The sequence below is a fragment of the Tenebrio molitor genome, chromosome X (genome assembly GCF_963966145.1).
Source record: "Tenebrio molitor chromosome X, icTenMoli1.1, whole genome shotgun sequence".
Lineage (NCBI taxonomy): Eukaryota > Metazoa > Arthropoda > Insecta > Coleoptera > Tenebrionidae > Tenebrio > Tenebrio molitor.
This window is the reverse complement of record NC_091055.1, coordinates 9,110,615-9,134,213: the sequence shown is the minus strand read 5'-3', so window position 1 is coordinate 9,134,213 and position 23,599 is coordinate 9,110,615. Positions and strand designations below refer to the sequence as shown.

At 36.6% G+C, this 23,599-nt stretch overlaps 1 protein-coding gene and 1 long non-coding RNA gene across 8 annotated transcripts; one reads left to right on the top strand and one right to left on the bottom strand.

Moving 5' to 3' along the window:
• Positions 1–3,006: 3,006 nt before the first annotated feature.
• LOC138140281 (uncharacterized) lies at positions 3,007–7,465 on the bottom strand. Of its 2 annotated transcripts, none has more exons than XR_011162468.1 (3): positions 7,339–7,465; positions 3,338–7,273; positions 3,007–3,284 (listed from the first exon to the last, which is right to left on the bottom strand). It is a non-coding gene; the product is annotated as an uncharacterized lncRNA (long non-coding RNA). The 2 variants fall into 2 exon arrangements; XR_011162467.1 differs by lacking the exon at positions 7,339–7,465 and having other exon boundaries at positions 3,338–3,765; positions 3,846–5,659.
• Positions 7,397–23,363, top strand: LOC138140277 (sodium channel protein para-like). 6 transcript variants are annotated; one of them, XM_069061191.1, is made up of 29 exons: positions 7,397–7,543; positions 9,602–9,634; positions 10,861–11,016; positions 11,072–11,277; positions 11,333–11,461; positions 12,288–12,379; positions 12,436–12,648; positions 12,703–12,911; positions 12,971–13,135; positions 13,187–13,423; positions 13,818–14,058; positions 14,203–14,399; positions 14,454–14,550; positions 14,602–14,664; positions 15,517–15,809; positions 15,860–16,033; positions 16,090–16,252; positions 16,312–16,499; positions 16,554–16,758; positions 16,828–16,950; positions 17,001–17,246; positions 17,304–17,740; positions 17,799–17,921; positions 17,981–18,103; positions 18,160–18,354; positions 18,410–18,547; positions 18,600–18,707; positions 18,755–19,330; positions 19,381–23,363. In XM_069061191.1, exons 1-29 carry the CDS (start codon positions 7,397–7,399, stop codon positions 20,179–20,181), a joined length of 6,078 nt encoding a protein of 2,025 aa, XP_068917292.1. In that variant the 3' UTR covers positions 20,182–23,363. The 6 variants fall into 6 exon arrangements, with proteins under 6 accessions (XP_068917292.1, XP_068917291.1, XP_068917290.1 ...); XM_069061190.1 differs by having other exon boundaries at positions 13,187–13,480; positions 15,538–15,809; XM_069061189.1 differs by having other exon boundaries at positions 13,187–13,480.
• Positions 23,364–23,599: the final 236 nt, after the last annotated feature.

Here is a 23,599-nt window from a genome sequence, read left to right as displayed (position 1 = left end):
TTATCGTCGTAATTCAATGATATAGAAGGTAATTCACTTTGTATATTTATATCAAAATTGTTTAATAAACAGTGGTTTATGTTTCACAAATGAAACAAAGATTAAAGTGTAGCGCTTGCCGATATTAAATTTTATTATAACTATTTAATCCAAACCAAATACTTAAGTATTCCGTCTTCAGTCTTTCTTGAATTTATTTACGGTCATTCATAAATTTTTAAAATAAGAATCTAGTTCACAACAAAAGTAGTTGGTGTATTGATAAAGTATTAGAAACTTGCGGATCTAATCTTTGTGTCCTGTTTCTCAATCTTCTAGTTCTAGGCTACCTAATGGTCAGGGAAATATACCGTCGCTATTTACATTGCAGTTAAGAAACAAAAATCTGTAAATAAATAATGTTTTGGAATGTTTTTTTGAAGATCGTGAGAGCTAGTCAAAAACAGTTTGTCTTGAAAAAATATAAGTACATATAGATATAGTTGACTCAAGTTGCAAAAAACCACTTTGCCGTTGCAACAGCATTTTTATGGCATTAATCCTTCGAAATTACTTTAAAACTGTACTTACATGGAAAATATTCAATCTAAACTATGATTTGCTGGTCCCTTTGTGCCTTTATTTGGTTCCAAAATATTGAAAAAATGCTGTTGCAAATGACAAGTGGTTTTTTGCAACTTGAGTCAACTCTATAGACTAATTCACATAACTTTCCGACCCTAACGAAATTTAAATGCAGTCAGTAATACGTTATTCAGTGATAACTTGATATCTTCATTTAGGTACTATAAAATCTGGATACTCCTGGCATTATTGATAAAAAACGTATTGCTGGCTGTATTTAAATTTCGTTAGGGTCGGAAAGTTATGTGAATCGTATGTTAAAAAGGGGAATTTAAGCATTACCCTAATGGGTTAATAAGGGAGCTACAGTCGTTAAACATTTGTTTTGATCCAAATCGAGACTTGAAACTGAATTTGTTGTTATAGTTTATATACAGGTGTCTCTGAAATGTACTGCAAAATTTTAACCACGAGCTACAGGCTTCATGTTGAACTCGGAAAAAATATTTAAAAAATTCTGTCAAAAAATAAAATGACATTTAATTTTTGAGGTACAATTTTTTTTATTTGGTTTTAGTCTTCTACGTTGTCCCACAACCTCGTAGGTAAAATTTCGGCACATTTTAAAAATACACACTTGTATATCATATTTTATAAAATGTACACCAATGCGGTTTCCATGTTTTAAAGCATATTTCCTTTTTATTCAGGCTGTCTTAAAAAAAAAACGGCCCATGCTATAACTGTGCTATTGATGACCCAAATGACAAAAATTATACAAGAAACTAAATGGCTCTAAAAACACTACAAACCTGAGTGACCATATAATTTTTATACCATCTACCCATTTATAGGCAATGGGCAACTTTTATTTTTCAAATGGTAATCTATAATTTTTTTAATTGATCTGTTAGAGTGAGTTTTTTTTCTGATTGTAATGATATAAAAAAAAACTACATATACCCTTTGATAACAAAATTTCCGAGAAAAAAAGGAAAATATGTTGCACCAAAATTAGATTTATTGTCACATTAATGATAAAATCAAGTTAACCGATCTACATTATTCAATGATTTTTATGAATTATTATTAATTATAATTAAATAAATAAAATTTGCAACATGAAACGTGCGTAAAATTGACATTTAAGTGGAGTCCAGCACATTACCAACAAATTTTGTTGGTACAAAATTTGTAACCATGAGAATTTAAATTTTAACTATTTCATTTTGTCTATAACAATGTAACTTTTTTGACAGGGCTCCGTTTTTATCACAACAGAAAAATTTCGCCTTTACTGGCCATAGGGTTTTACATGCCAATTTTTCAACCCCCTGTTAACTTTTGTTCCGATAAAAATATTCAAACCATTTTTGGAACAAAGTTGGAAGATTTTTTACACTATCGGATAGATTACAATTTAATATCCCAAACTGTCGAAAAAGTTGTGAAAACAATATTTTTTAGGGCGCCGCAATAATAGTACGTCGAGCGGCCGCCAGAGTAGCGCCATTTTCGGCTCAACCAGCACCTGACGATCTCCACTTTTGGACGCTTTCGGCGCGCTAAAAAATATTTTTTTCACAACTTTTTCGACAGTTTGAGATATTGAAATGTAATCTATCCGATAGTTTAAAAAATCTTCCAACTTTGTTCCAAAAATGGTTTGAATATTTTCATCGGAACAAAAGTTAACAGGGGATTGAAAAATTAGCATGTAAAACCCTATGGCCAGTCTTAAAAAAAACTCACTGTATACCATTGTCCAAGTAGAACTTCTACTTAGACAATGTATATACGAAATTTAAATGCAGCCAGTAATACGTTATTCAGTTATAACGTGATACCTTTATTTACTGTGAAATCTGGACACTCCTGACATTATTGACAATCACTTGACAATTCTTTTTTGTATAATCTTGAAATAATTTTTGTTAATTAATCATACATATTGATATACAGTGACGAACAATTCTATAAATCATAAACTGTTGAGTTTTGAAAAAGAACAAAAACAGGTCGATTTTTAATTTAAATTTCACGTAACATTTTTTTATACACGGTGTTCTTTGTCAAAATAATGACGTCATCGTCTATTTTTTTAAATAGCAACCTATATTTAAAAAAACTTGAGAAAAAAATTATTGAAAATGAAATTAAAAAAAAAATCTTTATATTTATCATTAATCATTTGATTAATTTTACCTAATCTAAAATAAGAAATTTCCTATAATAGAAAACGTGTTATTTTTTAACTGTGTTCGTTTGTTTTTGTGCAGCTCTGTATTTTTTCATTAAATTAATATTTTCTTTAAATTATTAGGATCGAACTTTGATGATTAAAATAAATAAAATGTATACTGCATTGATAGAAGAACATTTATAACTATAAAATATAGATTTGCGTAAACCGTGAATTTTGAGGGAAAAAAGCAGACGAAATATTTTTTCGTTCAGAAACTTTATTAGTCATCGCTATCCATATAAAAATATTGTAACACAATAAGTCAGCAGAATACAATTAATTATACATTCCTTAAGAAATCCAAAAATATAAACATCAAATAAAATCACTAAACACAACTAATTAAAAGTATTAAAACACACGCCAGCGATGCAACAAATTTGAATCAAAGCCTGCTGAGACAATCCTGCCATCATCGCCACTGATGAACGAAAGGACTGTTGGTGTTGGTATCTCACCGTAGTTTTTTCGCAAGCTGGAATGATCAGAAATTGAGATGTGGAATGTTACATTGTTAGAGATACAAACCTTATTATCTTTTCTTATAAGTATGGGTATTTTTGAAGCTTTACTACCGCAAGGTTTGTAGCTCCCAGAGCTGCAAGGCGTGCAGCCCCCAAAGCCGCAACTTGACGTTGTTCCCGATGTAGTTTTTTTAGTCGTAGTCGACTTTTTCAGTTTCTCTTCGCTCTTAGGATTTGATTTCGTGGGTTTAGGAGCACAACCACAACTTGAGCAACAAGCACACCCCGACATTTCTGGTACACCAGATATAACTAATCACTTCACAAACTTTCAACTATCGCAGTTTTCTTCGCTTCATGTCTTTTATACCGTCCTCCGTCCGCGTTTTTGCTAGTTTTTATTTCGTAAAAAACATCAGATTACAGATCGGATTCTAACAGGCCTTTAAATCGGGGAAACAGTGTACATCATAAAAAATGTATGTGATTTACCTAAAAACAAGGGGCTTCTAAACCATATATGTATGTAACTTGAAATTAAAAAAAAAAGTAATAAATAAGGAATAGCTTACACGAAGAATGTTTGGAAAACATCTTTTGTTGTCTAGTTACCTCAGAACCTAGTAATTTACACTTTGAAGGATGATAAAAAATGAAAGACAATACAAGGTGTCAAATGTCAAATTTACAAATCCAGTAGAAGTGTGGAAGAGGCGGCAAATCTGTTGTTGGCTGAGTGGTTCAGATCAGATTACTCTTCCGCTATTCTTTTAGATGCAACTTTTATTATGAAATTTGTGGTGTACAAATGGTGGTAGTACAAATCTTCATGTTCTCATGTTCTGTTTTTAACTTGTACATTTAAAAGTTGCACAAGGTTTTGCTATTTTTATAAATTAGATAAAATATTTTCAAAAAATATACTACATACATACATATATCATTTCAAATGTTTTGAATTCAACAATTTTCGTTTCCTGACTAGAACAATGGAATTTTTCGATTTTGTTCACTGAAGCTGTAACATTTATCTGTGATAGATGTATACAACAACATTCAAATATAATATTCAAAATTTAGTGTTATTTTTTAGCAGGGTGTCTACAGTTTTTATTTTTATATTTCATCAAGATAATAATTGCGTCAGTGTTGTTTTTTTATAAAATGAAATATGTTTCGAATAAATTCTAGAGTTGTATGTCTACATAAACTATAAAAAACCCACCTTCGCATATACTTTATATGAACACATCTTTCTGTATCGTCATTTATTTATAGACAGAGCGGGGAACTCGAGCATGTAAAGAAATAAGAACTTATGAAGGTGAATATTAGATATAGACACCGCAAAAGTATGGGCAATACATGCTCAGAAATAGCTCGTGTCTTTTTTTTTATTTCCGTTTTTAGAATTTAATAACAGAAGTGAAGTAAAAATGAAGGCTCTGGGGCCGAACACAAATAATGTTAATGGTATTATGTGTCTGACAGTATATTTTCCATTGCGAGGAATAATGTTTGACATTTACTGATGTCAATAAAAGATCTACATCAAAAATGTTTGGATATGTTATTACACTACTCCTTTTCAAGAGACGTCACTTTAACTTAGATTATTAACGTTGTGTGGCAGAAACATTTTCTGTGCGTTATAAAATAGTGCCTACCATATCAAATAATTATTTACACATATATTAGCTTTCTGTATGTAGGTACTTTGAAAGTAAAATTGTTTGTAAATTCATGTCGTAAATAAATACATAATAGGCGGTAAGTGAAGTATTATTGACTTGACCGACCATCTAAACGCAACCAATCCCATAAAAGTTTATACTTATTGTCGGAACTGATAAATGACACACTATAGGTACTGACCGATTGTTAAAAGGTCACAATGCGCTGATATTTTTACCGACATCGAATAATATTGAGGATTCACTAGAAACTGACATTTTACATTTACTTTTTAAGTATAAGCATCGACAAAATGATTTAAAAGCAAAACACCTGAGGCAAAACTACTTCACGTAGATCGATATAAAAGCTTTCAAGTGTATTTGTAAATTAATCCCCGGTTGGCACTGAAAAAGTATCACATTTTATTCGTCCAGGGTGAAATATATTAAAACAATTTATTCGTTCATTTTACGTTTTTATATTTGGTTAAATAATAAATTTTAAATAAGTAAATCATACGACGTTTGAATAAAAACTGAAAAGTCCAGAAAACAGACATCAGAGGGCGCAAATACCTGTAATGCAGACAAATACAGACGTAAAAATGTAACAATTTTTAATAATAAAATTATTACAATCGCTGGCGCATTAAAATGAATAATGAGCGAAATAACAGAATGTTTTCTATATGTTGTGTGGTCAATTTTGAATAAAAAGTATTAAAATGACAGGTGTGTTTTATTTTCTGCATTCGATTAATGCGGTAATTTGAAGAAAGTAAGAACATGCTTTCGATGAAAGGGTTAAATAAGACTTTCTGGGAACATCCATCAAGTTGAGCAATAATGTTGGTTGGATAAATAAGAGGGTTGTAGTACGTGAGTGAACAATGAGGAGAAGGTAGAGCTGTCGAAATAGTTGTTGAAGAAGTTGTATATCTGGAATGAAGAATAATGTTGTTTAAACAGCAGAAGTGAAAAGGCTAGATGAAAAGAGAAGGTGTAGCGATTGAGCATTGTCAACGATAGAGGGCGGAAGTAGTGATGCTGTGATTGTGGACATGGGTACCTGCGATGGTTATGCGGCGCCTGTATGCGACGCGAGGCGTCGTGACGCGAGGGGAGTAGAGAGAACATGGCGGTCGCGTGAGCAAGTTGAACGAACTGTTAACAAACTAAAAGAGTTTGAAAATAAACCCCCGTCTAAAAACCCACGACTTTGTGTTAATTTAAATCTAAGTCAAGTGCCAACCACCACGCTGTTAAAATTTTTTTAGTGCGTACTGGTATAAATATGATTAAACTTGTACAAGGTTGGGAAACAAACGCATCCAGTCAGAAACTTAAAGCAATGTTAATTAACGAATCAAACAGTTAAGTACTAACCCTAATTATTCTCCTAATTTTAATTATAGTGAACCCGACTAATACAAAGACACTAAACTTAAAATAACACCAAAATTGTGTCACTCTAAGGTGGTTCCAGTGCTAAATCCTAAACTAAAACGCAATCAACCATAGTTCAGAGATATCCAAACGATGTTTTACGAATTGGCAAAGGAATGATTATTGTGAAACATTTGAATGAAGCTTCCATCAATACTAAGCACATTGATTTTAATTGATGACATCGAGAGTTCAAAATGAGGTAGAAGCATTTTTCTGATACCCTCCCATAGGTTGGCATTTAAATTGCAATAGAACGTTCGTCGCGACGTCATCTTTTACTATCACCTACAAGGGGAATTTTTCCTGATAATATTTATTTACTGTTTCCCGTAAATCCCCTTTTAGTCTGATACGATACAATTTTCCTCTTAGATCACATTGAGCGAATAATTAAACGAAACGCAAAATGAAACAAACATATATGCAATTTACATGCTAGAAAAAGATAAACATACTACTGCAGGAGACCCGCACAATTACATTTATCCCTGTCTCACTTTCCTTGAGAAGGCGAATGGAAATAATCAATTTTCGTTTCATCTCTCTCTTGCATCAGAGAACTACAGGGTTCACGTTTTACAGGACAAGGACAATACGGCATGTTAAAAACTCATACATATACGCTTTTAAAAAATACTTTTTAACAAAATTAAACACCCTACCACTAAAACTCACAGCCATTTTCGAATTTTTTCCGACTTTTCACCGAATGCGCTACTACTTTACCGAAAATCTATACCGAAGAAATATGCCAACCTTGGGTTAAAGCTTCAAGTGCGCTTCGTATTTTGCAGTTATGTATTTATTAAACAATGCAATACGTACCCGCTTTCCATGCTCAATTTTATTTCGCCATCGACAAACCATTTGTTTGGCTATTAATTAATATTAGCGTACAGTTTACACAATTTTTTACGAGTTTTACTTCAAAATTAATTACCGGTTTTCTTCGTCATTCTTGGTTTTAGGGTATCGTGGGGGCCTAGGCGCGAGGAGACATGTCCGACGCCTCTGACTTATCGTCCGAGGAGGAGCGCAGCCTATTCCGTCCATTTACGCGAGAGTCGCTTGCGACCATCGAGACTAGAATTGCAGAAGAACATGCTAAACAGAAGGAGCTGGAAAAGAAAAGAGCTGAAGGAGAGGTACATAACACATCTACCATTTCTCGTGCTCTCATTTTTCACTTCACATACCAAAATTTTAACCCTAGTCAAAATAGACTCGACATTTATAACAATATTTTAAAAACATCATTCACATCGTTTTTGTCAAATTTTTCGCTTCATATCGAGAATTACATATCGAGACTGCACCACTACTGGTGATTTTGAAACATTCTAAAATCGTCATTAATGTACAGTTACAGCATACATTATTATATTATTCTGTGTACATATTTGTTTTGTATTTATTTTCCCAGGACTCTTATGTATGTAAAACAGTGCTTGGAAGCATGCATGACTTTAATGTATTTATATTGTTAATACTTAAATCCTTAAATTTTCACATAACAGTTTTACGTGAGGCTATACCCTAACGGTGGTCATAAAAGAGGGAAATAATGCGGAAGAATTATAAAATTGTGAAGATAATCTCTTATGTTACCCGAACACATTTGACCTCAAATAAATTTTTTATTATCAAAATTATTTCCGGTTTTGGACAAAGTTTCTTCGATCAAAAATGTCAATATCGATTGATATTTGTACGGGTTTCCAAGAAATTTTGACCAAATTGAAATCGTCATTTTTCATCGTGCCAAATGAAAACAGTAACGTGAGATTAGGCACCACAGGTTTTATATTGTTTTCCATAATTCTTATTATATACACATACCTATACTGCCTTCCAGAAAAATCCGAACACCTAAAATTAAGCGTCACGGAAATGAATAAATAGATCAATATTTTACTGCTTACTGCTGTTAGCGTGTAGAAGTGATTAAAATTTGATGAGAAAAGAAATTATGCTTTGCTGTTTCTTTTTTTATATTTCGGACTAGCATTTTTTATCATTTGCATAAAAGTCCCTTCCAAGCGAACGATGCGGAAAAATACTTTTTTAAAAGCGCATTGTGTTCACCACTTCCGATCGTATTGAACATAATAGTCGAAAGATGGTCTGCGAGGTTTAAAAGGTTGCACGGGGGCCACGTCACGTGCCGACGCGACGATAAAATCTTTGGAAAAATATTCAATCCAAAAAATATATCTCCGCAGTTAGCAATTTTGTCGTCGGTTGAAATAAAAGTACAAATTATTTTCCAAAAGCTATGTAATTAAATTTGAGACCAAAATCGATTTTTTCCAAATTTTCAAAAACAAAAAATCCAGATAGTTTTAGACGCGTTGCGAATGTGGAAGATACAGCTGTAAGGTGAAGTGAAGGAGACAATCAATATGCTGTGGAGGGTCTGAACATCTTTTTCTTGTTGCTTATTTGATAGGGACTACACATAAAATATGCTCAAACTTATACCGTTTGTACAATACGGAGCAATTTCTTAGCGAGCTGAGAAAATGTTTAAAGATCTTACGAAGATATTTTTTCTGCGAGGGTTTAGAATTATGTTCGGTTTGGATGGAAAAAGGCATATATGTGTATATACATAATTTATTTCACTCCTCATTTTCAGTGATAAAGTCGTATGTGTACATTTTTCATATCATAACATCACAAATTCTTCATAGACGTTTTATTTCGTGCAGTGGTGCTTTGTTACCGTGAGGGATTTGTAAGTAGATTGAAATTTGTCAGTTTCAAAATCAACAATTCACAAAGTCGGTGTTAATTTTGTCAGGTGTCAGCACCACGAAAGAAACTCTGTCAGTCATTGGTGTTAACTTTTACGAGTGTTGCCACTACTGACTAAAATCAATTTCGGCCAGTCAAAAATTAGATGTGCAAAAAATATGAGGATTAAGTTCTTCTGAAGGTAGGATTCGATCCAGTATGTAGTTTTTGAAATATTCATTCTTTGGCGGCGCAATTTGTGTTGACAGCAATAAGCAAAAGGCAGTAACAGTAGCATAGAAGTGTAGGTATCGTAGAGGGTAGATTTTGGGTGAATCCTGAAGTCGTGATGTGATTGGTTGATAGTCCCTCTCATGATGACTAATCACCACGGAAATCGTGTGATGTAGTGTAGCGAAGCGATGTAATGTGCTTATCGATGTTAAATTATATAACCTTTATTGCAGACCGGTTTTGGACGCAGGAAAAAGAAAAAAGAAGTAAGATTTCCTCATTAAAAATGCTCAAAAGAGTTGCTTTTTAGGTAATTAATGCCTCTGACGATTTTTCAAAATTCTCATGGGTAACGCCACGATATGGCTCACAAACCACTGTTTCCTCTGTTTCCTTTCTCTTCTATATCGTCAGTTGCATCTGAATAAACGCTTCATTTTGTTGATGCTTGATTAGATAATTTATTGCATTTCCACCGTCTTGCATATTACCAAATGTGTGCATTTCTAAGTTTTGAATTTGAAACGCGTCACACTCGATTAAACCACAAAACACCACACTTGAATATTTAATTTTCAAATGATGCAATCGCTACGTCCACCTGGAATGGTCCTCAATATACGACCGTACCATTTCATTTTACACTTGCGACCACTGACCGACCGAGTTACAGCATGTTTGATATTAGTTGAATGAATTGAATACTCCAAATTAGATACAGCTTTGTTTTGATTTCCACTTTCTGATTCTTTCAAATGGTATAGAAAATAGTGGAAGTTCTTAGCATTTACGCTGCAACACTGCTTTAGTTCTGACTGCCAAACACACTGGGTAGATAGCCACTACAAGACGAACGCACTTCTACACTGTTATCAGTTATCACTGATGAGCGCCACTCTTCACGAAAATATCACGATCACAATTACACTTCAGCTCACTCCACCCACTTAAAAAAATATTTGATTGTTGAAAATTTCCTGCATCACCTGTCACACCTTCTTAAATATGTAGAAACACCACGTGAATTGAACACTCCTGCTCTAGAACACAACACAACAGCTTGAAGGGCTTGAAACTGTATAGGACGGTTGACTTGAATCAACATTATTTGATTACAATTCAACTGAATACTTGACCACTAACTGCATGTTGTATGTGTTGTAAATTTCTCTTCTTAAGTAGCTTATCGTAAATACGGATCAAATTTATTTTTGATTGTGTTTAATTAATCCACTCAATAAAAAGACGCAACAAAGGGAGCCAACTTGCGACTCTAGCGAATACTTTTGGGCCTGTGTTTTTTCTTGTGATTATTGATTGGAAGGATGTTTAAATCGTTCACTTGTTCTACACGACATATTTAAATTTTACACGAAACACCCCTAATTGAAATTTTGCGGATGTGCCAGTTTTTGGAGGCAATGTGTGGTAGATCTGCAAAATTGAATGAATTTGTGTTTAACGAAAACGTTAAGATTGACTGTATGCACAGATTCGGTATGAGGACGAGGACGAAGATGAAGGCCCCCAGCCCGATCCAACTCTGGAGCAAGGGTTGCCCATACCGGTTCGTCTTCAGGGTGGCTTTCCTCCGGAATTGGCCAGCACACCTCTTGAAGACATCGACCCGTATTACAGTAACCAAAGAGTAAGAGTGGCCAGCTGGGGATTTGAGCTGCCACTGACTCAATCTTTCATTTCAGACTTTTGTAGTAGTTAGTAAAGGCAAGGACATATTCCGATTTAGCGCAACCAACGCTCTGTGGATACTCGATCCTTTCAATCCAATCCGTCGAGTAGCCATCTATATACTAGTGCATCCTTTATTTTCTCTTTTCATCATTACCACCATCCTCGTCAATTGTATCCTCATGATAATGCCCACCACACCCACCGTAGAATCAACAGAGTAAGTCCTTTCTCGACTATTTCGCAGACGACAAAGCACTTTTCTCCTCTTTCAGAGTTATATTCACTGGCATCTACACGTTTGAATCAGCTGTGAAGGTGATGGCGAGAGGTTTTATTCTTCAACCGTTCACCTACCTTAGAGATGCATGGAATTGGCTCGACTTCGTAGTCATAGCTTTAGCGTGAGTAGCTTAGACCTAGACGATAGATTACTTAGATTAGCGATTCATCTCGAATTCAACAAAAAAAAATGTCAATCGACGTTTAAGCAAAATGTCAAAATGGCATTAAATCATCGCATTCGAACCATCAGCAAAATTGCCTCGGATACGACTCTTTCCACTTTATTTTAATACGAGAAAACTTTTTTCATAATATCTACTGATCACTGACATATTGCACCAGAAAAATAGAATAATTCATCACAGGAGATTACACAACTGAGTCCTAACTGAATTGCGAAAAATCTATCAGAATCGTTTTTATGAATTGTCAACATCCATAACGTGAATTTGTCATCTCGAATTATCGATCTAATTTTCCGACTCATTCATTTTTCCGTCATTTTCACAGATTCTTATTTTTGGCAGTTTGATCTAATATTTCTTTTCCACGCCTTAATTAATATTTTTATTGGCTTAAAGACTGTTTGTAATTTTGGTTAAATGCAATTATAAATATTACAAGTGAGTTTATTGTGACTGCTACTACTGTCTTCACCAATGTAGAAAAATACGTAGTTAATGATTGTTTTATTAGAAATTAATATCTGTTCTAAAAATTAGAATCCCAGCAAACATATAGAATAGATTAGATCTAATTTCGATTAGAATTGAACCGATATATAATTTTTGTAGATTATTTTAGACTGTTAATAAAATTAGCAAATAATTTCAAGCATTATGACGTAAGTGCGTTGTCTAGTACAATATGAAATAAAGCTTTTAGTGATTTTAGAAACTAACAAAATACATCGATGGATGAAATATTAAAGAAAAAATTTTGCAGTTATGTTACCATGGGTATAGACCTTGGAAATCTTGCTGCCTTGAGAACATTTAGGGTACTACGAGCTCTAAAAACTGTTGCCATTGTGCCAGGTAATTATTGACTAAAATGACTAGAGACAATCTCGCCAAAAACTGTTTTATCAAAGGTTTGAAGACTATCGTGGGAGCTGTCATAGAGTCTGTAAAAAATCTAAGAGATGTGATAATTTTAACGATGTTTTCGCTGTCAGTATTTGCACTGATGGGTTTACAAATTTACATGGGAGTTCTGACCCAAAAATGTATCAAAAATTTCCCCTCGGACGGTTCCTGGGGGAATCTAAGTGGCGAAAATTGGGAGAGATTCGTAAGCAATGAAAGTAAGCGTCCCACGCAAAAAAGAAATATTTTATTTGACCCACCTGTCGTTGTAGCTAACTGGTATTACGACGAGGAAAAGAGCGAGAGACCGTTGTGTGGAAATTCCTCCGGAGCGGGTCAATGTAAACCTGGTTATACATGTTTGCAGGGTTATGGCGAAAATCCAAATTACGGATACACGAGTTTTGATACATTTGGTTGGGCCTTCCTTTCCGCCTTTAGATTAATGACTCAGGATTATTGGGAAAATTTATATCAACTGGTAACAATCACCGACAACCTGTTAACGTTACTGTTATCGTGAACACCGGCGCTTTGCAGGTTTTGAGATCAGCCGGGCCTTGGCACATGTTATTTTTTATCGTCATTATATTTTTGGGCTCGTTTTATTTGGTGAACTTGATCTTGGCCATCGTCGCCATGTCGTATGACGAGTTGCAGAAGAAAGCTCAGGACGAAGAGGAAGCCGAAGCGGAAGCCATACGGGTAAAATGTCGATATTTGGTGTAGTGTGCGAATGCGAGTTTGACGGTGCAGGAAGCGGAGGTGAAAGCGAAGGAAAAGCAAGATCGAGCGGACGCGCGGGCGGCGGCAGCGATCGAAGCGGCTGGAGGAGGCGGCGGCGGCGGCGGTGGCGGAGACCCCGGTCCGGACATCGTGAAATCGTCGTCGGACTATTCTTGCCACAGTTACGAGAGTTTCGTGGGACAAGCAAGCGGACAGGATGACAACAACAAGGAAAAAATAAGCATTCGATCTGAAGGATTAGATTCCGTGAGTGAACACAGAAGAGTTCCTACTAATCTGAGCAAGATACGGAAAGTCAGCGCTGTAAGTGTCTTGATATTTGAAAGCGATTGAATCTAGTACCAAATGATGTTGCTTTCAAAAGTACTTCAGTTGACGTCAAAGTAAAAATCATGACAATTATAGTGTTTAGACTCTCTTTCTATATTGTTTCCTCACTTTTAATGGCAGCACTTTCATTTTTGCTTCTTTTAGTTTGTCATTCTTATGCAAGTCGGTATTGTAAGTCTTTGTCAGGAAGAATGACAGAACGAGCTTTTTTCGGCATAATATTGCGGACAGACCACCGTGCTAGGCTTTTCGACACAGATCTCACACACAATCCGAGACGATGCGTGTTTAGACCTTCTTCCGTGTTCAGGCAAGTTTGAGTCTGCCGGGATCCCCGTTCAATCTTCGCCGCGGCTCGAGGGGTAGCCACCAGTTCACCCTCAGGAACACCAGACACATGGTGGGGGCTCCCGGTGATCGCAAACCGTTGGTCCTCTCGACCTATCTCGATGCCCAAGAGCATCTTCCCTACGCCGACGACTCCAACGCGGTGACCCCCATGAGCGAAGAAAACGGAGCAATGGTATTCCCCATGTACTACGCCAACTTGGGTATGTTCTCCGGTATTACCAAAAACTTCAACCAAAAACAAAATTATACTCATGAATGCTCGATCACGGTCGATTTACTGTTGTGTCATGTGTAACAATATCTTTATAAAATGTGTCGTTCTCCTAACTCTCTTGTACCTCAAGGATCGCGTCATTCATCGTACAATTCTCACGCCGCACGAATGTCGTACACTTCTCACGGGGATCTCCTAGGAGGTTTGGTAGGCAGCGGGAAAATGACGAAAGAGAGTCAACTCAGATCTCGTTCTATGAGGAATGCTCCACCAGCTGCAACCAATTCTTTCTTTGAGATCACTCACAAAGCGCACAGAGGAGATTACGTGAGTACTGTTAAACTGTTAAACCAAAGACTCTTCTAAATGGTGGTAAAACAGGATGGTCCCACCGGACAACTTTGCGAATCAAAATTAAAACAGTTGGACAGTTCTTTCATCGACAACAACCAACGACATACAGTTGTAGATATGAAAGGTATCAAATCCAATTGTAAATGTTTCGGAGTGAATCAGATTTTTGTTTTAGATGTAAAAGTGCTCAATGACATCATCGAACAGGCAGCAGCAAGTGGAGGAAGTGAACACGGAGGTAAATCTTAGATTCATCTATTCCCAAAAATACATTTCCCTTCACAAAAAAACGAAACACTTTGCTTTCCTTATTTAAAACACTAGCAATCGCACGACATCTTAACATGTTTTGCTAGACCATTCAAACTAATACATATTTATTTACTACATTTTGTACAATGTGGAGGGAATGTAAACAAGAAAAACGTTTCTTAGGTAAATAAAAAACAATAATAAAAATCAGTAATATGTTAAGCACTGATCCATTCTGTATTGAAGCACCAGAATTGATATGGTTAGCTAGACATCATGAGCTCTTTAGACCCTTAATTGTTTCAATTGCGCCGACACCAACTTGAGTAACTAATCCACCCACGAATTCGTCACGAGCTGTCGCGTTAGTTAGAAAAACAAATTTAGAGTTAGTCGGTGCAACGACTAGGTTCCGATAGGATATAACAGTTAAGGAGTTTAGATTCTTCACTAGATGATACTTTAGATTTGATGTTGAATCCATTAGTTAGAACAGATCGATGTATCAGTTAAGATCAGAGTAAGTGTATCATTCATCGGCATATTGGCTGCGTAGCTGTACGGCATGAGCTTCTAGTACGTATCTTGGCCTCCATTAATTGTTCTTAACCGAAATTTGCCAGAACAATTTCGATAAATCTTCCTGTATTTACGGTATTGTTTTTAAACAGCCCAAACAAAATAACACCGTATAATCTTTGAACTTGCTTAAATGAGCAAAGGTGACGACACAGACTTAACCAGCGGTTAAGAACGGCTGCTCCACTATCGCATTGCACAAAACCTCTTTCCCCAAAAAAGAGTGTGTCAATATCACCTCTACTAATACTTCGTTCAGTTTCTGTTTATATTTTCTCAGCGAATAATAACGATGAGGGAGAGGAAGAAGAAGAAGAGCCGACAGTGATGGAACGATTTCTGGCTTACACTCTAAAAGTGATAGACATCTTTTGCGTGTGGGACTGCTGTCAGTGTTGGCTTATCATACAGAAATTCGTGCATCTGATCGTGTTTGACCCGTTCGTCGAACTTTTCATCACACTCTGCATCGTAGTCAACACCTTATTCATGGCCTTGGATCACCACGACATGGACAAAGACTTGGAAAAGGCTCTAAAAAGCGGAAACTACGTGAGTTGTAGTTCGTCGTGCTCGTCTCGTCCTCACCAACAAACTTTTAGTTCTTCACGGCCACGTTCATGATCGAAGCAACCATGAAACTGGTTGCCATGAGTCCGAAGTTTTACTTCCAAGAAGGCTGGAACATCTTCGACTTCATCATTGTAGCGTTGTCTTTGCTGGAACTCGGTCTCGAAGGGGTTCAAGGATTGTCAGTTTTGCGATCGTTCAGATTGGTACGTGCCACTGCTTCTCTAATAAAATTTCTACGGTCCATTGTGTCGTCTTGCAGTTGAGAGTGTTCAAACTGGCCAAGTCGTGGCCGACTTTGAATCTACTAATTTCCATAATGGGTAGGACCATGGGTGCTTTAGGAAATCTAACGTTTGTCTTGTGCATTATCATATTCATATTTGCCGTGATGGGTATGCAGCTCTTTGGCAAAAATTATACCGGTATTCTGCATTCCACCTAAACTTTTACAACTTCAAACAATTTTTTTTTGTTTTTGCAGATAATGTTGACAGATTTCCTAACCACGAACTTCCAAGGTGGAATTTCACAGATTTCATGCATTCCTTTATGATAGTGTTTAGAGTGTTATGTGGAGAGTGGATAGAATCTATGTGGGACTGTATGTTAGTAGGTGACGTGTCTTGTATTCCATTTTTCTTAGCAACTGTTGTTATCGGCAATCTTGTGGTATGTACCTCTCATTTATTATTCACGGTTTACTTAGTATGTGGTCACTTGCAGGTCCTTAATCTCTTCTTGGCTCTGCTTTTGAGTAATTTTGGATCTTCTAATCTCTCCGCACCGACAGCTGATAACGACACGAACAAAATAGCAGAGGCCTTCGACAGAATAGGTCGTTTCATAAGATGGATAAAGGCTAGTGCTTTACACATGGTGAAAATGGTGAGGTTCAAGCTAACCAATCAGATATCCGATCAGCCGTCAGGTATTGTTTCTTCGTTTCTTCTTCTGAAAGGTGCACGTGTGCATTTTAACATTATGAAATCAATTTTAGACGACAGAGACTGTGCTTTGGAAATATCTGAAGACGAAATTTTAGCAAACGGGTTGATGAAAAAGAATCCGAAAGAAATCAACACAGTTGGGATAGGAACTGGAATGGATTTAACTGTTCACGGTAGTAAACTAAATACCGATGGTAGATTGTCGGTGATTTTGATTTTATAGGCGATCCCAAAGCCAACATGAAACGAGACAAAAACAGCATCAGCAAAAGCAAGACGATAGGAAATTCAATTCTAGACCATGGCGATTTCATCAGTCACCTGGACGACGACGAAATCAGCAACAAATCTTACGGAAGTCACACGTACAGGTTCAATAAGGACGAGAGTCACAAAGGCAGTGCCGACATGCTGGACGAACAAGAAGAGAAAAGAGACGCGAGCAAAGAAGAGTTGGGCATTGCTGAAGGTAAAGTTGTCTCAAAGATTAAACGGTGTGTTGGACTTGACCGATTTGCACCTTCAGAAACCGAAGAAGAAGGATGCGAATGCAAAGAGGCTCTAAACGAAGATCTCGTCGACGCGAACACCGAGGACATCATCGAAGAGTACTCGGCAGATTGCTGTCCGGAGTCTTGCTACAAACAATTCCCATTTTTGGCAGGAGACGAAGACTCGCCGTTCTGGCAAGGTTGGGCGAACTTGAGATACAAAACTTTTCGGCTGATAGAAAACAAATATTTCGAAACCGCGGTGATCACTATGATTTTATTGAGCAGCTTCGCGTTAGCTTTAGAAGATGTGCATCTGTCGAAAAGACCGATTTTGCAAGACATACTCTACTACATGGATAGGATATTTACGGTGATATTCTTTTTCGAGATGTTGATAAAGTGGTTAGCGTTAGGGTTCCAAAAATATTTTACGAATGCATGGTGCTGGCTAGATTTTATAATTGTAATGGTAAGTCACTCTCGGATCTCTCAAGAGATGAATAAAACAACTTGTGCGTTTCCTGCAGGTGTCACTGATTAATTTTATTGCCTCTCTTTGTGGCGCCGGAGGTATCCAAGCATTTAAAACCATGAGAACACTTCGAGCTCTGAGACCGCTTCGTGCAATGTCACGGATGCAAGGAATGAGGGTAAATTCATTAAATTATTGTCGGCTCTATACGAGATTCGTTGCTAAATACTCTTATAGGTTGTGGTAAATGCGCTAGTGCAAGCTATACCATCTATCTTCAATGTATTGCTAGTGTGCTTAATCTTTTGGTTAATTTTTGCTATAATGGGTGTACAGTTGTTTGCTGGTAAATATTTTAAGGTATTTTAATCTCGAACACCGAGTTCTCGAACGTCCGACTAACGGTCGAATTTTAGTGCGTAGACGGAAATAAAACGACGTTAAACTATGAAATTATCCCCGACAAAAACGCATGCAAAGCTGAAAATTACACTTGGGAGAATTCCAGAATGAATTTCGACCACGTCGGAAAGGCGTATCTCTGCTTGTTCCAAGTTGCCACCTTCAAGGGTTGGATACAAATCATGAACGACGCAATAGACTCGAGAGAAGTGAGAATCCAAACCAACTGAAAGTGGAAACAAATAATTTCATTGTGCTTTCCAGATTTCCAAACAACCCATAAGAGAGACAAACATTTACATGTATTTATATTTCGTATTCTTTATCATATTTGGATCATTTTTTACCTTGAATCTGTTTATCGGTGTGATCATTGACAATTTTAACGCCCAAAAGAAGAAGGTACTGTGACTGTTTGTATTTTTGTGATGTTCGTGATGATGAGTTGTTGTAGGCGGGAGGTTCTTTGGAATTGTTTATGACGGAGGACCAGAAGAAATACTACAACGCCATGAAGAAGATGGGTTCGAAGAAACCGATGAAAGCCACACCGAGACCAAGGGTAAGTGAAAGTGGACCCATGAAATAATTTTGAAACGTCGATTGCAGTGGAAACCTCAAGCTATAGTGTTCGAGATTGTAACAAATAAAAAATTCGACATGATAATCATGTTGTTCATCGGATTGAACATGTTGACCATGACGATGGATCATTACCAACAGAAGGAGACTTTTACTCAAGTTTTGGACTACCTAAACATGATTTTCATTGTTATATTTAGTACCGAGTGCCTCATGAAGATGTTTGCTTTAAGATATCACTATTTTACGGAACCTTGGAATCTGTTTGATTTGGTAGTGGTGATACTGTCAATTCTGGGCTTGGTTCTGAGTGATATTATAGAAAAATATTTCGTATCACCGACACTCCTGAGAGTGGTGCGTGTAGCAAAAGTGGGACGAGTCCTGCGTTTGGTAAAAGGAGCAAAAGGCATCCGCACACTGCTTTTCGCATTAGCCATGTCACTGCCTGCACTGTTCAACATCTGTTTACTATTGTTCTTGGTGATGTTCATCTTTGCCATATTCGGGATGTCCTTTTTCATGCACGTCAAAGACAAGAGTGGACTGGATGATGTCTACAACTTTAAGACGTTCGCACAATCGATGATTCTTCTATTTCAGGTGGGTACGATCGAGTTGTTAGGTAAGATCGGTTGAGGGAAAATTTTCAGATGTCCACTTCGGCCGGTTGGGACGGAGTGTTAGATGGCATCATAAACGAGGAGGATTGCAAACTGCCGAATAACGAGATAGGAGAGACGGGAAATTGTGGGAATTCGACGATAGGCATAGCGTTTCTGCTGAGCTACCTCGTGATATCGTTTTTGATCGTCATCAACATGTACATCGCCGTGATCTTGGAGAATTATTCTCAAGCCACGGAGGACGTGCAGGAGGGTTTGACGGACGACGATTACGACATGTACTACGAGATCTGGCAGCAGTTCGATCCTGACGGGACCCAGTACATCCGCTACGACCAACTTTCGGACTTTCTGGACGTGCTGGAGCCTCCCTTACAAATCCACAAGCCCAACAAGTACAAGATAGTTTCCATGGATATCACGATCTGCAAGGGCGACCTCATGTTCTGTGTAGATATATTAGATGCGCTAACTAAAGACTTCTTTGCCCGCAAGGGCAACCAGATCCAAGAGTCTGCCGAACTGAGTGACGTGCAAACTCACCCGAACGAACCGGGCTACGAACCAGTGAGTTCGACTCTGTGGAGACAGCGCGAAGAGTATTGTGCCAGGCTGATCCAAAACGCGTGGCGCAAACACAAGAGGCAACGCAGCGGCGCCCCCGACCAGTCGGACGAAGGGGAGGCCGACGGTGACAAGGACGGCGAGCTGGAGGCGCGACAGACGGCCGTTCTGGTGGAAAATGACGGATTCGCGACCAAGAACGGGCACAAGGTCGTGCTGCACAGCCGCACGCCCAGCGTCAGCTCCAGGTCTGCGGACGTCTGAGACAGGCCCCGCCCCTCCTTGACGCCGCCGTAGCGTGGACGCTAACTTTTTATCTCGGCTGCCCTCCAGACATATCTTATGCATCGAATTCTGTACATTCGGCCGCATTGCGTTTATTGGGCCGTTAACTGGATCTTCCGAGATAAAAACTTGCGTGGATTCGACTAGGTGCTGTGTAGTTTGATGGAGAAGGTATCGTAGGTATACTTAAGAATCAACTGCTTTTGCTGCTCATATCGCTATCGATACACTTAAGTCACATTAACTTAGTATTTTTAAAATATCCACCGGAGTCGTAGTCGTAGTCGTATGAACAGTAAACTCGGCTAGTGCATTGTCGAATTTTCATCTAAATCCAACAAAAGTAGCGACGATGGCCCAGCATCCTCTGCTACTTTTAATCACACGGTTTTACATTTAAATTCCACATGAAACTAACCGCGAAAGAAAAACGGTTGATGTAAACTTGATGAATTTCCCCGATAAGTGTCCTATTAATTTCTAATCTGGCATGATTTATTCCATATCCTTCACGCAAATTTTGCGTCTTAATTATAGGTATGTGCAATTTGAATTAATAGGACCACTCATTTATAACACCTAACAACCAATTAGAATAAAGATTGACTTAGTCCGAGTAAAATGGAATAAGTCAAACTTACCACATCTCGATTATCAGCCTTAAACGTGCTTTGAATGACTACTTCCGATGTCATTTTGAGAACATTCTTCCCAAGTGGATCCCAAAAGACAAATTTGGAAGTTATAGATGAATGAAACTAAGGCAGATAATTCAGGTCAAGATTCAGTCGAATTCCAGTCAAGTGCACCACTGTTTTGCTTTCAAATGGACTCCAATGAGCTGAACAATCCCAAAACAGGAGAGTGTATTTCTCGGGAATTGGTCTTTGATCATTATATTCTAAACGGGCAGGAATCAATGAACAATAACTACTTAGTAAAATTAAAAGTGAACTATTTTAAAATTACATCGAGTTATTTATAAAATTATGGTGCTTTCTTCACTTGCTAATCTTCAAGCTACATGGACCGTATAACGGAGGAGGGGCAAATGGGTTAAAATTAAAAATCACACAAATTTTCGTATGCCTCATACAATATCTATTGTAAATTTGTATGTGTGACATTTTTTCAAAAAAAAAAAACACTTTTTAACAAGCAATATAGCACGTGCTGTAACTATTTTTCAAATATATGCTTGAAACAATTAGCTTTCGAAATTTTTGATTTCCACACAATAACAGCATTTCAAGACTTATTGATCGCACGAGTTGTACAAATTATACACAAGTTGTATATTATTATTATCTAACGTTAGTTGGACATCTTATTAAAAATATTTTATCATGGCTGGATCCATTTAACAATTATTTATCGTGATCGTCGACTTCACGCTGACAAAAATGTCACCCATACCGTTGCAAATATTTTATTCGAAATAAATTCCAGATATAACAAACTATAGAAAAACAGTTAAAAACTGTCGTTCTACGTTATGATATATGCTGTTATGTTTTGTTGTTTGATTAGATAATTATTGTTAAAATTTTATATGAATATTACGGATTTGGTTAGTGTTTGTTGACGTGGTTGATTAAATGCAGTTAATCCCTATAGTTATTAACATATTCACTATATTTGTTGGTCCTTTGAAATCACCCACCGTTATTCCCAGACAGTGATTTCAGTGGGCAACGTTGCTTAATCTGCCAGTACCCACTCGGTACTTGCCGATATCAGACCTTAAATTTATTTGTACAGTTCTAGCCATGACAAATAAAATTTTCTTTAAAACATATTCGTTATCATCTCGAAAATCATTGATAAAACCAAAACCAGAGCTCATTCAAACACTCACCATTGACGGAGACGCAAAGTGATAACTGACAACAAAGCTTTTCCATTCGCAAGAACACTAGGTACTTAATTTAGGATATTTTTGTAGATACCTGAAAGAGGAGATATAAATTGGAGATATTGCTCTGCACACAATTTCGACGCGAAGCAGATTCGACTCGTGTAAAATTTGGTGCGAAGAAGTATTACCAGTTTATATTTCCTGTTGTAATTTTATTTGTCAACATTTCCACTGGTTTCAATTTTACGCTAACATGTCGAAAAATGTTATGAAACATATTACTCCTGGCACTTACTAAATTTAAAATTATCTTCAAATTAAAGTGTTTTCTGATTAAATAAAACGTACTGTACATTTACAAGTGCAATCGCTAATATAAACAATGATTTTAAGCTCCACCGCTTCTTTACAACTTTAACTTTTCAATAGTAGGTTCGAATATCTCTATATTGAATATATTTATATATCCGTTTCATAGTGTGCTGCATTTTCATCTAAAACAACACGCACACATTGTTGCTGTGATTGTGAAATAGACACATGATTTTGACAATACACTCTGTACAGTTGTAAGCCCCTTGAATTCCATTTTGCCGAACCAACATTCCAAAACTGTATTTAGGTACACACACCCACAGACTTTTTTTCGGACAGATTGTGACCAAGTGTATTGTGAATCAGTTTCTTTTCCACTTTCATGCCCACCGTTTTTCGAATTGTTTGTTTTAATGTGAGTGATTCAAGGAGCAATTTAACTCATTCACAAAACACACGGGATTATACTTTTGCACATACTGTACGTGCTCGAGTAAAAAAATGCACAATGAACTTTGCATGTATACTAATTGTAGTAGAATAGGTAGTAAAGGGCTTGTTGAAATGACAAGCACTGAATGTGGAAGTTTAAAAAAATTCATTGTTCATTTTTTTATTTCGAGTTTTACATGCTTCTTAATATTTTGCCGTTTGTTTTTCAACATAAGCATGTAGATACATGTAACATACACTTTAGACCTTATAAATGTGTTCGATACATCGTATCTACATTTTGACAAGCCATTCATGTAAAATATGAATAATCATAGTATTACAACATATATACATACATATAATTTTTCTAAGCAATCGTTGTTTTTAGGGTAGTTATTGATAAGATTTAGTTTGTAAGCTTTGCGAAAAATTAAAGCGATCTCGATTTATATTGGATATTATTATTGTCCATATAGGTAATTGCCATTCTGTTATTACTTTTGTTATTTTATTATTAATTATCAATTCAAATAAAAATCACATAACGCCTAAACGTCTTATCAATTTCCCAACATCGATTTCTCCCTTTAAAGATTTTGACCCCCACCCCTACGCGCAAGCTAATCTTGTCGCTTTTCGAAGTTATTTTTTTAAAACTATTTGATTCTTTTCTAAAAATGCGGCAATGTTTGCACAAACATGCGTACCCATCTGGAAAACTTTGTGCAGTCGGTAATATTTCAAGAGTGAACAACACTTCAGTAATTAGTACGCAATCATTTTAAATTA